Source organism: Elephantulus edwardii, unplaced genomic scaffold (genome assembly GCF_000299155.1).
Source record: "Elephantulus edwardii isolate Elephantulus edwardi_28Jun2011 unplaced genomic scaffold, EleEdw1.0 scaffold00186, whole genome shotgun sequence".
Taxonomy (NCBI): domain Eukaryota; kingdom Metazoa; phylum Chordata; class Mammalia; order Macroscelidea; family Macroscelididae; genus Elephantulus; species Elephantulus edwardii.
Window position 1 is genome coordinate 1,041,813 of NW_006399936.1, and position 16,769 is coordinate 1,058,581.

Below are 16,769 nucleotides of genomic sequence, written 5' to 3' on the forward strand. Positions count from 1 at the left end.
AGGAGATTGCCCCTCCTTCTCCAGCAGAGCATCTGGTGGATTCGAACCGGATGCCTCTGGGATTGCAGTGCAGCTTCTTGCCACTAGGCCACCAGGGCTCCCTAACTTTTAACACTTTTAGACTTTTTAAAATGTCTGCAACAAGAGCCTAAAGCTTGTGTAACATAAATATCAGTCTTTGATTTTCATCTACCTGTCAAACTACCAGGCACCAGAGGAAAGAAACATAAGAATACTTGTAGAATTGTGAGGACAAGTTCTGCCTCCCAGGAAGAAACCATAGGACCCAAATAAATAAAATTCTTTAGGTGAAAATAAAACTGCTCTCAGCTTTATTTGCACCTAAAGAATATAATTGAATTGAGTTGCTGGATTTTCTTTTACAACAACAACAACAAACAACCTGGGCCTACAACTCCATTGAGCAAACAAGTATTGAATTCTAGTATAAATACAGGTGGAAAGTAAGCTCAAAAAGTCATCAAAAGCCACAACTTTTCTGTGTGTTAAAATATTACAAAATAGACCAATGAAGAGAGAGAAAAATGAATATAAAGTAATGAAATATTGATTATTGATTGTAGGTAGTAGCTGTAACCATGTTCATTGTGCAATTCTTCCAACTTTGCTGTACATTTCATAAGGGAGAAAGTTGCTCATCTTCCTCCTGTGAAGCTGGTGCATTCGGTATTGCAGCACAGCTTCTTACCACTAGGTCACTTCTGGGTGGTAATTTGGTGGGGTCAAAGGGCATGTGAACAATGTGAGGCAGGCAGAGCTGAAGACTGGGGTCAGACAACAAACACAGCCTGCATTTTAACTGGAAAGAAAGGAATTCCATCCTAATAAAGCCAACTTACTACTTCTCATTTCTAATCTTCTCATCACTAAAATGTACACAATTACTATAATGTGATTATCAAGATGTCCCTTTAGATACCTCTTATAATGTGGTGAGAGTTAATTAGTGGATTCTTTGAGGTTTCTCTGAAGCGTGTGCTATTAAATTGTGAAGATTTTTAAAAAGAATCCTGGGAGAAGTGATCTAGCAGCTGTGGGAACGTTGTCTTAGAAGGAGACAGATCATTGAAGCAGCTACAGTGATAACAAGGACAGTGACAGGCCCTCACCTGGCTGTGGGAGGGGCTGATGCCCGGTCCGGAAGCTCCATGAAATAGGTAGACAGCGCCCTGGTTGTCCTGCTCCCCTGGGGCCCCAATGGCCACATCTGTCAGCCTGTCCCCATTCACGTCCCCCAGCACCGTCATGGCTGCCCCAAAGCGGCTCCAAGGATGACCTTGCTCCCCCTGGAGAACAGCCTGGCACCGCCACTTGGCACGCTGCTGAACAAAACCAGTGTCAGGTCCCAAGGGGAGCAACCCCTCCACCCCATGCCTGGGACCCACCCAGCCCTGGTCCCTCAGTCACTTACCCCACGGGGCAAGGGGCAGATAGACACCTGACCCCCTCGAGTTTGCTCGTAGTAATGGGGGGCTCCTACGAGGACCAGATCAGTGCTGCCATCTTTGTCCACATCCACTGAGCAGAGGGACGCCCCGAAGTAAGAGCCGATCTGAAAGAAATAGAGCCAGGATCACATGCCTCTCCAGTTGGGGAGGAGGTAAGGCGGGTTGATTTCATTCTGCCAAGAAAAATCATGTGACTGCGGAAAGTCCTTTGGAGCTGAATAGATTCTCCATCTAATCCATATTAAGCCCTTGTTTGGATGAATTACCAGCTAGAGAAATATATATTTAAGAGTAAATGGATTATGGGTGAAGATTTCCTCATCTTCCAGCTCACAGACTCACTCTTTGCCAGTTTCCTGTAGGTTTCTGAAACTATAAACTGATGGGAGGAGATAGCTTGTCTTTCTCGCAAGGAGCCGCTGGTGGGTTCGAACCACCAGAGAGGCTAACCTCTGGGAGAGCAGCACAACTCTGTGGGCTACGCCAGCAGAGCTCTCTGAGAGCCAAGAAGCTGAATTAAAGAATAGAAGAGAATGACAGAGGCATCAGATCAGTGAGGATAGCCTTGTAAGTGAGGTATTGGAAGTTTTTGTTGTTATTGTTGTTCTTGTTAGATGCCAGTCAGTCTACAGTGACTCAAAGTGACCCTATGAACCACAGATCAGAACCTTGTCAAAACTGGCAATCTGACTGAGAAGGAGTCCACTGATTTAGATTAGTATTGCCGCTGGCGATGTTTTGTGATATTGAGGAATAATTGCTCCATATCCATACAGAGACTTAAAAGTGATGTTTAAAGTGAATTCAGAGCATCTATCCATAAAGTTTATCCATTTATCCCACTATTTATTCATTCAATACACAGAAAGTTGCTGTTTGAGGGCGCTCTGGTATCCTGCTGGCAAAGAAGTTGCACTGCAATCCCAAAGGTACATGGTTCAAATCCACCAGATGCTCTGCTGGAGAAGGAGGGGCAATCTCCTCCCATGTCAGTTCTGATCCGATTCAGCAGTACAGAAAAGAAAAAGAAATAAAAAAGAAAATAATTTTTCTTTAAAAAAGTCGCTGTTTGTCAAACACAAGACCACTTTATAGAGATAAAACACCTTCCAGAACATTCAGGGCAGAGGATGGAAGCAGGGGAAGATAGTAAATGGATAACTAGGGGAATGGGTGTATCAATTTCATAATGAGACACATACTAAGAAGGAAAATGTGGGGGCACCACCTTATGACTCTCTGCAGCCTCACTTCTGTCCCCCACATCTCTGAGGAGAACTTTTTGATGGTCCATCAAAGGTATGTACAGTTTCATATGAGCATTTCAACAATTCTATAAAATCACATAACCGCCATCTCTGCTGGTCTAATGGGTACAAGTAAATTGATAGCTCTGTACAACTCGAGTAATAATATTTCTCATTGTTGAGTATTTACTGTTCTTTATTATTGCAGAAGACACAACATCCTCAAATGCAAAGCTGAACTTACACTCTCCAGCTCAAAGCCTTCTGTAATCTCCTTCACGAAGCTCACACCTGCAGATGCTCTGCTTGGCATCCTTCAAATCCCGTGGAGTCCCTCATTCACACTCCGTATCATCAGCACTCACCTGGACCCCCTTGATCATCACACTGTTCTCCCAAGTGCCGGCGTTCTGTTTGAACATCACCACCATGCCAGTGTGTTGATAGCGAGGTGCTCCCAGAACCAGATTCTGAACCCGGCTTCTCCAGGTGACTTCAACGGCGTAACCTGAAGACAAAGGAGAGAAGTGCTTTCCTTCACAGACCCTGCCCCCTCTGCCAAGCAGGCTTTGGATAGGGTCAATGAGGTGGCCTCATGCCGGAAAGATTGAATCTCTACTCTCCACATTATATTCCTCTTTATAGACATAATTAAATGTTTACATTTTTTTGTCTTGAAAGTCATCTTCTCAAGGGTCTCTGAAAGAGCTAACGGCATCCAACAAATTCAGTTATTCAGTTACACCACATCCATCTCCTTGTTTTAGGATAACCCTGCCTTTCCCCACTTACCCAAGTAAGCATCGTTCATATCTGAATCCACCCTGGTTGTGTTGATGAAAGTGGCTTTATCACCTGACAAAGCTCGCAGAAAGGCGCCACCAGACCAATCAAAACTCCCCACAGCACCCAGCAAGGGACCGTTCTGGGAAAAGGGATAGAAGAGAATTGAGACAGACAGGAAGAGAGACCCCTACTACCCACCAAACGAGTACTCCTTGACACCATCCATCACAAAGAACCCTCAAAACTGTGTGCCTCTTCTCTACCCCGTTCCCCTCCCCCCCGCCCGCCCGCCCCACCTGAATAAATGACCACTTACCGAGGTGATGGCAGCACTGAAGCCTTCCTGGGACATCTCATGTTCAAATGAGCTGGTGCTTCCTGACTGCGTACCTATGAGGAGGATAATTTCTATTTTAAAGAAAGCAGAAGCATCTAGAACAGAGGCTAGAAACTCAAATGTCAATGGCAACTAGAAAAAGAAAAAGAGACTCAAATGAGAATTGTGTTGTTCTGGAAAGCACAAATCCCTTTTAAAAGAGTAGCTACTATTCAGTTTTACCAACTGGGAAAACCATGAGGTTTCTGATCTCCTAAATTTCTTCTAAGATAAACCAAAAATACAGATTGTATATTAAATCGCTCATTTAAAAAAATTCTTTTTTCAGCAAAGGTTTATTGAATGTCTTTTACTTACCAAGCACAAGGGATATGGAGATGAACCCAAGAGATAAGTATTGACAACCCATACATTTTTTTAGTGTGGGATTTGGCTTCCCTGTCCTCCAGCTTTCAGCCTTTAGCCAAGACACGCAAAATTACAGAGAAGAGTCTAGATTCTTCCATTTCAAAGGAATAGATCAAAAGAAGAGAGGATGATGGGAGTTAGAGGGATTGGGGTTGGTGTTGAGGAGGAGGGTACCAGTGGTTGAAAGAATGGATTAAATACTTCACTGAGGGGCTGCCTCTGGAATTGTCTTGGGAGCACAAGGTATTGACTCACCCTCAATTGCAAAGATCTTTTCCTGCAGCTGATTTTGAATAGTTTTCAGTGCTTCAAAGTTATTCACTTGGAACACGTGCTCAGAAGATGGCTTAGATGCTATGGTTCTAAGCTCTTCCCGCGACTTCTGACTTCTGAAGGCATCTCCCACCTGTTACCAAGGAACAGAGGACAAACAAGACACTAGGGGTAACAATGTCATCTAGTAAAGAAAATTCTTCAGGGAAAAATAATCTGAAACACTTTGACAAATAAGAATGTGATGCTTAAGAATATGTGTCAAGTTGGCTCCCTAGAGTTCCCTGGTATGACAGTTATGAGATCTGATCAGATATAATCACCTTCATAATGAGATCTAATATGAGCAGCCATCAGCTGAAAGGCAATTCCTCCAGGACATGGCTTGCACTGAAAATATATGGGCATCTTGGCAAAAGCATTCTTAATTTCTGCTGGATCAGGATCCTGCATCTAGCCCATCAGCATGTGACCTCTGGTTCTCTGAACTGAACCAACAGCCAGTCCTATTGTCTATGGATTTTGGATTTGCCAGCATTGGAAGCCAGCAGCCTGCCATCCAACCTGTACTGGAATCAAGAAAAACCAGAAGAAAGCTTGAGATTTCCCAGTCTTTGCAAGCACAAAGCACTTTGCTTGGCGAAACTATTTGGAAGGAGCCTCATGATTGAAAAGGTGGAGAGTTAGTGAAAGAGCAGAAGACTCGCAATGAGATGGACTGACACAATGACTGTTCAAGTGTCAGAGATAAAGAGGCTGTTACAGGATAGAACAGGGTTCAGATCTGTTGTTTATAGGGTCTCAATGAGTCATACTTGACTTGTCAGTATCTAACAACAACACAAGTGCCATTTCCTTGATATAAATAGATATATATATATAGACTTCACTGGATTCACTTCTCTAGAAAATCAAGTGTAAGACATTTTGTATCAAGAGTTTTTCTAAAGAAAAAAAGTCATAAGTATGGGTTTTCAAGATTGGTTCTCAAGTCTGGTGAGTCTTAAAAGAATTACCTCCACTGAGACTAATGAGTAAAGAGGGCTGTACTGGTTCTTGGCATGATGTGGTAATTTTTTTTTCTTATTGTGTACCATCAAATCAAATTTGACTGGCATCAGATGCAGCTTGCACAGGAGGAAATTGCCCCTCTTTCTCCAGTGGAGCATCTGGTGGATTCAAACTGCACACCTTCAGGGTTGCAGCGCAGCTTCTTGCCACTAGGCCACCCAAGCTCCCTAATATATTTTTTTTTAAAAAACCTATTTTGCTTGAGTGAAAGTTTACAAATCACATTTGGGTGGGTTTTTTTCCCCAAATTAATAACCAGTGATTGATGCAATCAACTTATAACAATGTCTAAGCAAGAGGTGGCAACATTAATACCCAAAAAATTACTGCCAGTAGATCACGTATTAGTGAAAAGCAAGACTCTGGATGATCACTTCTCTACAATTCTGTCAGAATTAAAAGTTTAAGGAAATTAATTAGTTCGTTCTATACATGTTAGTTTATTTTTTTTTATTTTTTTATTTTTAATTTTTTTTATTTTTTATTTTTGTGCGCGTGTACCGTCAAATCAGATCTGACTGGTACAGGAGGAGATTGTCCCTCCTTCCCCGGCAGAGTATCTGGTAGATTCGAACCGTGCGTCTCTGGGATTGTAGTTGCAGTTCCTTGCCACTAGGCCACCAGAGCTCCCCTACATGTTAGTTTAAATGTTGACAGTTTAAAGACTACAGTGCACCTGACCCTAGCCACGGTATTTTTCATTTAGTCCCTGTGCATCTGAAAGTTAGGCAACAAATAAGGAAGACTGAAGAAAAATCAGCAACTTTGAATTGTGTTGGGGAAAAGTACTGACTGTCCCACGAGCTGCCAAAAGATCAAATATATCTTTCTCGAAGGAAGTGCAGCCACTAGAGTGCTCCTTAGAGGTAAAGATGATGAAACGGCAGCGGCAGCGTGGGCGTGTTTTTAGGAGGGGCTGGTCCTTTGAAAAAGACATCAAGCTGGGAAAGGTGGAAGGTCAGAGGAAGACTAGAGACTCGGCAAGGCGGATTGACACGGTGACTATGAGCATATCAGAGACGGTGAGGATTCCACACGATGGCACCACTACTACTAAACCAGAGGCTCACAGGGAACTAAGGACTCATGCAATCTTAACTATCATGGAGGAAATGCAACAGAAGGTTTCAGAAACAGAGCTATTTATTAGAGGTGGGTGGGCTGCGTCCTGCACAGGCACATTGTGTCAGGGAATCAATCGGGGGTGAAATCCAGCCTTTTGTACCATTCCTTATGTTATGAATTTTAGCACAGGGTTGACCTCCCCTGAGAAGAAGCATGAAGGTGTTCCACTTTTCCAAATCTTTCCCTTTTTTCTATTGCACACAGGGCATTGTGCGTTGACTACCCAATGACTCCAACTCTTTGTCTTTTCCTATATCCAAGTTCTTTTCCTCAAAACCGTTGTGCCTTCCTACTCTTGGTGGGGTAAATTATCACATTCTTTGTCTCTGGACTCAGTCCTGTGTCTTGCTTTAGTCACGGGCTGTCAACTGTGATGCAAGCAGAGGCTTGGGAAAAGCACTTGTTTATTTGTCCTTTGCCTCATCTATGAAGACAGGCCCAGGAGGAGATACAGGGAGCAAGGTCAAGTCTCCCCAGCTGGCCCAGCCCAGTCACCATAATCCAACAGAATGAGCAATCCTCAGACTCAGAAGCCAGCCAGGGTCAACAGAGCTGCCTAGTCAGAACTGGCCCATAGTTGACCCTCCAGTGGGCTTTCAGAAGAGTCAATAAATCACACAGGAGTTGACTGCCCCTCTTTCCCTTGTAGAGCAGCTAGTGGATTCAAACCATGTGCCTTGGCACTGAGAGCGTGATTCCTTACCACTAAGCCACAGCTCCCTAACCCAGATGGCTCCCACTGACTCATAGACCTTCTAATTGTTTTTAAGCTATTGCATTTTTAATGGATTGTTTTGTCATGTTCGTGTAACAACAGAGAACTGATACAGATACATATAGGCTCCAAATGACCTTCACCCTGCTTCGATAGGGTTGATATTTGCACATTGAAGAGAAAGTCAGTGAAAAATCCTCTATTGAAACTTCAGCTGGAGCACCACATTTCTTACCCCAATGACATAGCGGATGACTCCTTCGCGGTCGGCTTGGGGAATGACGTCCTTGTATTCCAGGGGATCGTCAAACTTCTCTCCATCTGTGATGACAACCAGGATCTTAAGGGCATTTTCCCGGGCCCCACTGTTGCGGTGAAACAGTTCCTCTCTGTCCAGGAAAAAGGAGGGACAGAGTCAAGTGCAAGCAGCAGAGATACCATCAATGCACAGAGCTGAGTCACAGAAACAGATGCAGGTGGGCCTGGCTAGGAGGAGCTCAGTCTCTCCTGAGACTGACAATAAAATACAGCTCCCAAGACCGGAAAAGGCCCTGGAAGGGGAGGCAAGTGAGGAAGGCACGCAGAAAGGAAGCCTTCTTGCCTCCATGTCCTTTTGCATCATTTGCATTTTTAAGATCAAATATTACCACTTCCACATTTATAAAAAAATGAAAGAAATAAAAACCCTCGTCAAGCCTTTGCTGGAACACTGTCACTTCTCTCCAGCTTATCCTAGACCTGTGTCCCAATCTCCAGTGACACCTACATACACACACACAATATTACACACACAGATCAGAATGTTTCCAAACACAGATGTGGGAATACCCCCCACCCCACCCTTGCTTTACACATTCAAAGGATCTCTAGCGACTAAGATGTAAAACTCAAATCATTCTAGTCTCCACCAAACTTTCTAGCCTCCCTCAAGCCACCTTCCCTACACTCTCTCTTCACTCACATCTGTCTTTACCTTCAACTTCCCTTTTCATGACCATTCCACGCAGTGCCCCCTAGGGTGCACACCCAGCACCAGAAATACCCTTTCTTTAGCTCATCCCCATCTGAATGGCTCCCTTGATCCTTCAAAGTCCAGCTAAAGCAGATCACTTCCCTCTTTGATCCTAAGCGAGTGGGAGGACCTTACACCACTTTGCGGATTCCGGTGGCAGTGTGAGTTCTCCCGAACAGCTGTGTTATTGGTGTCACAAGCGACCTCGGGTTTGGGTTCTGCTGGAAATCCTTGAAGGTGAAATGAGTCTGGAAATCATTGGAGTACTGCAACAAAGAGAACTGGGGACAGGCACCAGGCATTACAACAGCATAGGTAACATCCATCCTGTTAGAAGTCTCTGATCCCGGCAAATGTGCTATTTACCCAAAAGTAGACCCTGGTTATAGCGTAAAGAAGACATTCAGATTCTAAACATTCAGACTCTACAGTCTCCCTCAACCCCACGAATTTACCAAGACAGAGATCTGCCATACACCTCTCTCCTCTCCGTAGTAAAACTCAACCAGAGAGGACATGTGGGTCTCATTCCCCAAGACAACCCCTCTCCACTAGTCAGGACCTTCACACAGGGCTGAAAAGAATGCTGAGGCTGCATTCAGGTAGAATAGGAGAGAGAACCATTAAAGAAGACCACGATCAAGTAGCACTGGCTTCAGGACCCATCCACTGTTCCTCACCAAGGTTTTGGACTTTTCAAATTGGGTCATCACAGTGGAGACAAATTCCTTCATCCGCTGAAAGTCAGCTGGGTTAATGCTACCAGAACCATCAATTAAGAAGGCGATGTCACTCTCCTGTTGAGGACATTCTGGGCAAGAGGAAAAGAGTATGCAAAACAACTCCAGTCAGAATAGCAAAATTTAACCGAACAGCAAGCAACAAATGCTGGCAAGGTTGTGGAGAAACTGGAACCCTTATTCACTGTTGGTGGGAATGTAAAATGGTGCAACTGCTGTGGAAGGCAGTGTGGCGCTTTCTCAAAAAGTTGCAAATAGAAATACCATTTGATCCAGCAATTCCACTACTGGGAATATACCCCAAAGAGACCATAACTGCCACCCAAGCAGATATATGCACACCCATGTTTATCATGGCTTTGTTCACAATAGCAAAGAGTTGGAAACAACCTAAGTGCCCATCAACAAACGAATGGATAGAGAAGCTGTGGTACAGTCACACAATGGAATACTATGCTGCATTGGAAAAACAAGGAACTCATACAATATTATTCAAAATGGGTGACCCTGGAGGACATTATGTTGAGTGAAGTATCTCAGTCAAAAAAGGACAAATACTGCATGGTGCCACTGTTGTAGAACAGGACTGACATTGGGGTTGGGGGGAGAATGAGAAAGATGGGTTCAATAATGTATACTGCATTGAAACAGATGAGGGAGAAAACTGTTTAAAAGGGATATGTGACTAGGTATTTTTGTCATGACAGGAATCCAGAGCAAAGGCTGCATAGTGGAGTGGACCTGGGGGAGGGATTGTAAAACAATGAAAGAATTTTTCTTTTACTTTTCCAAGAGGGTAGTTTACTAGGTGGGGAGGGTTAGGAGGGGAGAAAAGTGCAATGAATGAATGGAAATTTTAAAAAAAGGCTATGTAAATGTGCCTATTACTAAAAAAAAAAAAACAAACCAACAACAAAAAAAAACACCAAACTGACTTTAACAGAGAAAAAAAAGGAAAAAAGAATATTAATTGATTCATGAAATGATTAGAGATTCAATGCCCATATTTTTTTGAAGTTGTTTTGTGTGTTTTTTTAAATTTTTTTAATAGTTTTTTTTTAAATTTTATTATTTTTGTGTGTGTGTACCATCAAATCAGATCTGACTGGTACAGGAGATTGTTCCTCCTTCTCCAGCAGAGCATCTGGTGGATTTGAACCGTGCACTCAACGCCCATATTTTTGCAGGTCAGCCCTTTTACTGAACACCAAGGGCAAAAGGAAAAATGAAGACATAACCTGGGCTCCAGACACGGACAAAATAATGTAGAAGATTTGGGTTCTTTTTGCCTGGAGGAGTCAAGAAAAGTGTTATCTGAAGAGCATCAAGCAAAATAAGAAACAATTTGCCAGGAATACAAAGAGAAATAAATGTCAAAGGACAGAGCACCGATGAAAATGTGCTGGATATATTTCTGAGCCACACTCGAATTTTCTTTCTACCCTTCTTCAGCCTAGCTGTGACCCAGGAAAAAGCTCCGTCCCCATAAGAACCATATCAAGAGAGTTCCTGGCGCCCCAGTATGGAGGCGGCTTAGTCACAAGGAATTCTCCTGGTGGCAACCCAAATGCACGCCGATCGAATCCACAGCAGCTCCCTCCATGGTGGCAATCTGCTCTGGCAGATTTGTAAACGTTTACATACAGAGTTTAAAGCAGGATGTGTGGTGGGGAGTGACAGTGGATGAGTAGGAATGATTCGAAAGTCAGAGATGGCTTCTCTTAGAAGAGATGACATCTGAGCTGAACTGATGAGTTGTCAGCCACACTGAACTCTGGGAAAGGGGACGTCAGCACAAAGTAACAGTCAGATTGCAAAGGCGCTGAGGTCAGTATGGGCTTGGGGTGGCTCTTGGAGGGAGGGGAGGGAAGGTGCCCAGGGGTGCCTGTAACACAATGACTGGGTTAGAAGGAATGGGAAAGAAGTTGGAGATGTGGACAGAGGCTATACCATCTAGATTCTCCAGGACTACACTTCGGAGAAGCAGGCACTTACTCTAAGGAGAGTGGTTGTGATATCTGTGAAATCAGGCATCCCAGTTCCCTTCTCTCACCAAGGTCTCTACTAAGATTTTTTTGTCGTTATTCAAACATAAAGCCCTTGCCCCTTGCCCAGTTCTCTGTGGTAACCAAGTTCCTTTAGCACTCTGCATGTAGACCTCCAAGTCGCCCCTAGACCCCCACCATGCCCTAGTCCAGCCCTCTCCTAGACCTCTGCATCTCATGCTGCCTATTAGTGCCCTCTGCCAAAGGCAACCTACCTCTCAGGGCCTTGGGGAACTTCTGAGGCTGCTGACGCAGGTTGGATCCAAACAAGAAGCAGAAGCCGTTCACGTAAGTGTTCTCCTTGCAGGTTTGGTGCACTGTGGGGCCACAGGCCTGGGGAGCAGAGGGCCCTGCTTTGTGTCCTTCTGCCCAGCACCTCCACCTTCTGCAGACTTTCTGCCCCTGTGCCTCTGGGTTCCAAGTCCTCCCGTAAGGACCCTCCATGAGTCATATAAACTCACCAAGAGCTGGGAGGGTGAGGTGGTGGCTGCCAGAGACAGGCCCAGCGACATATTCACAGCCTCCAAGGGGACTGAGGAAGCAGATATGAGCAGTTACTCACAGGAACATAGAGGGAAAAACTTCCAGGCCAACAGGACTTTGGAGAGATCATCCGGGGCCACCCCAGCCCTGGGAGACATGGAAGTCAGGGGAGGCATCAAGGCCATGAGCAGGGAACTTACAGAGGCTGAGCCACAGGAACATTCAGCCTCTTGACGAGAACCACTTCCCATTCCCCACCCCAGCCCCCGGATCACCAGGTGCTCAGGAGGTCGGTCACAGGTGCAAGTCTAGGTAGAACTCTCGATGTGGGTCCCAGGGGTAAGCAGTGACCTACCCTGCAGGGGAATGGGGGTGCACGAGCCCACACTGTAGTCACACTGGTAGAGGCTACCAGTTTGGTTGGCAGCCTTTATCTCCTGGGGAGCTCCAACCACCACCCTGTGGAGGGAACGTGGGAACACATCACCAGGTGGGCAAGTGAGAATGTGTGGAAAGAGATGGCCATGTGCAAGACATTCAACAATCCAGAGGAAATGAACTCCACCCTCCTACGGATGCTCGTATCCTCCAAAACAGTATAAAGAATCCGAGAAGAAAAAAAAATCAGAAAGTTTTCAGTCTTGGAGTAGGAAAGACTCTGCTCAGAATAGCATAAAATTCAGAGGTTACTAAAATTCATTAAACTTAACCACACAAAAGTTTTAAATAAATGTCTGCATTTGATAAATGAAGTTTTCTAGCTTGGGAAGTGACTCATATCTTAGACTGCTTTCCCAAGTGTAGTCAAAACACTTAACAAGAAAGGGGGAATAGAAATCCCAATAAGAGTGAAAAAAGAAAATAGAGGATCAGAAAAATAACAGAGTTCACAACAAAGGAAAGACATTATTCATAAAAAGATATATGTGATTTGATATTATATTGAGAAGTCCTTGCTTGTGGAAATGAAAAAACCAATCTTAAGAGTCACATGAAGGGAGCTCTGGTGGCCTGGTGGCAAGAAGCTGAGCTACAGACCCTGAAGGTGTGTGATTCGAATCCACCAGATGTTCTGCTGGAGAAGGAAGGGCAATCTCCTCCTGTGCCAGTGAGATCCGATTCGATGGTACACACACAAAGAGTCACATGGATCTTAAGGGTACCCCCAAATGCCAAAACAGTCTAGAAAGAAAAGGAACAAAATGTGAAGCACTCACATTTGCCGACTTCAAAACTTGCAAAGTTATAGTGATCAAACGAACATGGAACTGGCATAAACATAGGTCAGTGGAAAAGAAGAAGATTGTCATTGAGACAGATTAACACTGTGATTGTACAATGGATGCAGCAGAGATTGTAAGGACGGGTGGAGTTTTGTTCTGTTCGACATAAGTCAGTTGGAGTGGGAGCAAACTCAATGACACCTAAAAATACATAGTAGAGAGTTCAAGAGGTGAAGCTTCACAAACTTCTTAGCCATAACAAAACATTTTGAGATACTAAATCGCAGGGCTTGAGAGCTTAGGATCACAATGCTGAGGGACACCGGGGTCAACTGGCATAACACAGACTCAGCTACAACTATGCGTCTCTTCCTTTTTGGAACAAAGAGTAAAGAAAATGAAAGGCTCAAGAAAACCATTAGTCCGGGACTGTCCTTGGGGTTGGGGAGAGACTGAGTAAGATGGGTTCAATAATGTATACTGCACTGAAACAGAGGAGGGAGAAAACTGTTTAAAAGAGATATATAACTAGGTATTTCTGTCATCACAGGAGACTAGAGCGAGGGCTACATGGTGGAGGGGACCTGGGGGAGGGTTTGTAAAACAATGAAAGAATCTTTTCTTTTACTTTTCCATAATTTCTGGACTCATGTACTTATAACTTGTTAGTCAAATTTGTGTCTTCTAGGTTGCAACACCCCCATGATACATCTTCAAGGATATGAACATGTACGGCCAAGCACAATCAATAAGAGTGCATCTAAATTCCAAAATCAATCTCCATAATAGTCTATGTGTTTCCTACTGCCAAAGGGGCCCTTTAGAGTAGTGAGAGAAGATCTTCACCCTGAAACCCACAGCGTCCCTTTTCAGCCGGAAGTAGCTAAGAGAATACGCCATCCCCTTTTCCTTATGACTCAGGGTGAAGTCTCTCTCAGGGAGGAGTGATAGGGAATGGCAAAGGACACACTGACAAAGGAGATTAATCAGAACTGGCTTTGACAAGCACTGTGGCATTTGGACAAGAACAAACTGGGAGGAGGGTAGAGAGAATAGTGCAACAATGAATGAGTGGAAGCCCAAAATCTCTGTAAATGTTTATGAAAATTAATAAAATATAGAAAAAAAAATTTAAAAAAAAATAAAAAAAAAAAGAAAACCATTAGTCCAGAGGACTGGTGAGTCAACCAAACAATGACTTCCACCAGCCCGATAGCGGAAGAACTGTTGTTGCAGGCAGCTGTGCGCCATCCTCATCATTTCCAATATGTGCAAGCCAATTGCAGGAGACAGTGTGCCGATCTATCCTGTCGAGAATCTTCCTCTTTCACCAGCCTTCCACTTTCCCCAGCATGGTGTCTTTGTCCCCTCCTGATAACAAAGTTTCACTGTCTTTGCCTCTAAGAAGCACTCTAGCTACACTTCCTGCAAGACAGAATTGTTTGTTTTGGTAGTCCATGGGATATTCAGTACTCTGTCAACGGCACAATTCTTCTGCAGTCTTATTTACTCATTGTATAACTTTCAGACGCACACAGAGTAATTGAAAATACTGTGGCTTGGATCTGGATGATTTTAGTCTTTAAATTGATGTCCTACATGTCAAGAAGACAAAGATTCTCACCACTGGACCAGTTGACAGCGTCAGGATGGATAGTTAAGAGACTGAGATTGTTAACAACTTTAGTCTGCTTGACTCCACGGTCAACACACTTGGCACCAGTAGCCAAGAAATCAAAAAACGTATTGCGATGGAAAAGTCTGCTGTTAGGGACCTCTCCAGGGTACTGAAGAGCAATGGTGTCACTCTGGAGACTAAGGTGTGTCCGATACAGGCTATGGTTTTTGCAATCACTTGTTATGGATCAGAGAGTTGGACAATGACTAAGGAGGATAGAAAGAGAATTGATGCCTTTGAGCTGTGGTGCTGAAGAAGAGTATTGAATGTACCATGGACTGCCAAGAAAACAAACAGATTCATTCTGAAGAGGGTTAAACCAGGCTGCTCCTTGAAGGCAAGGGTTCTGGGGCTTCGTCTGACATACTTTGGACTTGTTGTAAGGAGGGACAGGTCCTTGGAGAGGGACATCATGCTTGGGAGGGTGGAGGGACGGCACAAGAGGGGAAGACCCTCTACGAAGTGGATTGATTCAGTGACTGGGGTAATCAGGATGGGTGTGTAGGAGGCAGTGCGGTTGGCACAGGATAGAGCAGAGTTTAGGGCTGTTGTACATAGGGTTGCTATGAGTCACAAGCAACTCGACGGCACATAACAACAACAACAACATCTTTAGAACTTTGGAGAGGCCCGTGACAGCCAATTTCCCCAATGCAACACCATCTTTTGGTTTATTGACTGCTGCAACCACAGAGATTGTGGATTCAAGTAAGATTAAATCATTGACAACTTCACCAAACTTCCTCATGAGACAAATAACCATATGAACCAAAAGGGTAACATTTTGTTCTAAAACAAAGTTCAAAAGTTAGGAAGGAGTAGTAAAGATGAGGGGATGGAAACAGAGGAGGTGCAGGAAAAATGGCAAGAATTCTAATACTCTGAGGGAACTACCACTAAGGTCCTTTAGCAAAATATGCATAAACTCTTGAATAGGAAATTAATTTGTTCTGTGCTTTGGTTTCACCCAAACCACAATAAGATATTTAAAAAAAAAAGTGCTAGCCCCTGAGGTAGCCTTGGAGATAATTGGTTAAAAAAACAATGAAAGACACATACACAACAAAAAAACAATGACTATTACCCATAAGTCCTGTAATATATATTATACCAAACAGTCAACAATTACTTTAAAAGAAAGATGAGAATGTAAAGGGGAAACTAGATTAAAGTAAATACTACAACCAGAATGGAAACCATGAAAATATTCACACACTATGAAAAACGTAACTAATGTCCTCGAACAACTTGTGTAGAAATTATTGAATGGAAACTTAAACTACAGTAAAAAGTCTTCGCCAAAAGCCCGATAATATAGTATTTTTTTAAAAGCTAATTAATTAAGCTTGATCCAGGCCTTACACCAAACAATGAACCCCAGAGCTCTGGTGGCCTAGTGGTAAGAAGCTGCTCTGCAATCCTGAAAGTGCGTAGTTCGAATCCACCAGATTCTCCGGTGGCAAAGGAGGGGCAATCTTCTTCATGACCAAGGCTTAGCAATGGATTCTATGCATGGCAGCAAAATTACAAGCAACAATAAAAACAGATAAGTTAGACCTCATCAAGATGTAAAGCTACATAAAAAAGACAATCCACAGAACAGGAGAAAAAAGACTTTGAAATCATTTGTCTGCTCTGGTTCCAAAATATGAAGCGAACTCTTACCACTTACCAGTAAAAGCACAATAACTCAATTAAAAATTATTTAAAAGAAAGAATACATGTAAATGGCCAAGAAGCACATGGAAAAATGTTCAGCACACTGGCCATCAAGGAAATACAAACCAAAACAATGGTTTCATGCCCACACGATGGTCATATTAAAAAAACAACAACAACAACAAAACAAGTGTTAGCCAAAATGTGGATAAATTGGGGCCTTCCTATACAACAAGGAGCCGCTGCTTTAGAAGAGAATTTGATCATTCTTCAAAACATTAAATGTGATCTATGGCATATGAACAACAATGCCATTCCTAGCTATGTTGTGTAGGTACCATCGAGTCAAGTACAACTCATCGCGACCCTATGAAAAACAGACCTGAATCCTGTCTATCCAGTGCCACCCTCATCATTGAATTCAGTCTACCCAGACAATTGAGTAGTAATATTTGATCACAAAAAAGAATGAAGAATAAAGTGCTTTTATATATATAT

General features: G+C 43.5%; 1 protein-coding gene across 1 annotated transcript in view; it reads right to left on the bottom strand.

Moving 5' to 3' along the window:
- The window catches only part of ITGAM (integrin, alpha M (complement component 3 receptor 3 subunit)), a 41,662-nt gene that overhangs the window by 18,266 nt on the left and 6,627 nt on the right, over positions 1-16,769 (bottom strand). Inside the window, exons 3-14 of the mRNA XM_006896488.1 lie at positions 12,067-12,170; positions 11,690-11,760; positions 11,444-11,561; positions 9,124-9,254; positions 8,579-8,724; positions 7,667-7,820; positions 4,503-4,653; positions 3,819-3,892; positions 3,509-3,641; positions 3,082-3,224; positions 1,433-1,573; positions 1,131-1,340 (exon numbers count right to left, since the gene is read on the bottom strand). Of these exons, the coding sequence (XP_006896550.1) occupies positions 1,131-1,340; positions 1,433-1,573; positions 3,082-3,224; positions 3,509-3,641; positions 3,819-3,892; positions 4,503-4,653; positions 7,667-7,820; positions 8,579-8,724; positions 9,124-9,254; positions 11,444-11,561; positions 11,690-11,760; positions 12,067-12,170 (1,576 nt within the window). The remainder of the gene's footprint in view (positions 1-1,130; positions 1,341-1,432; positions 1,574-3,081; positions 3,225-3,508; positions 3,642-3,818; positions 3,893-4,502; positions 4,654-7,666; positions 7,821-8,578; positions 8,725-9,123; positions 9,255-11,443; positions 11,562-11,689; positions 11,761-12,066; positions 12,171-16,769) is intronic.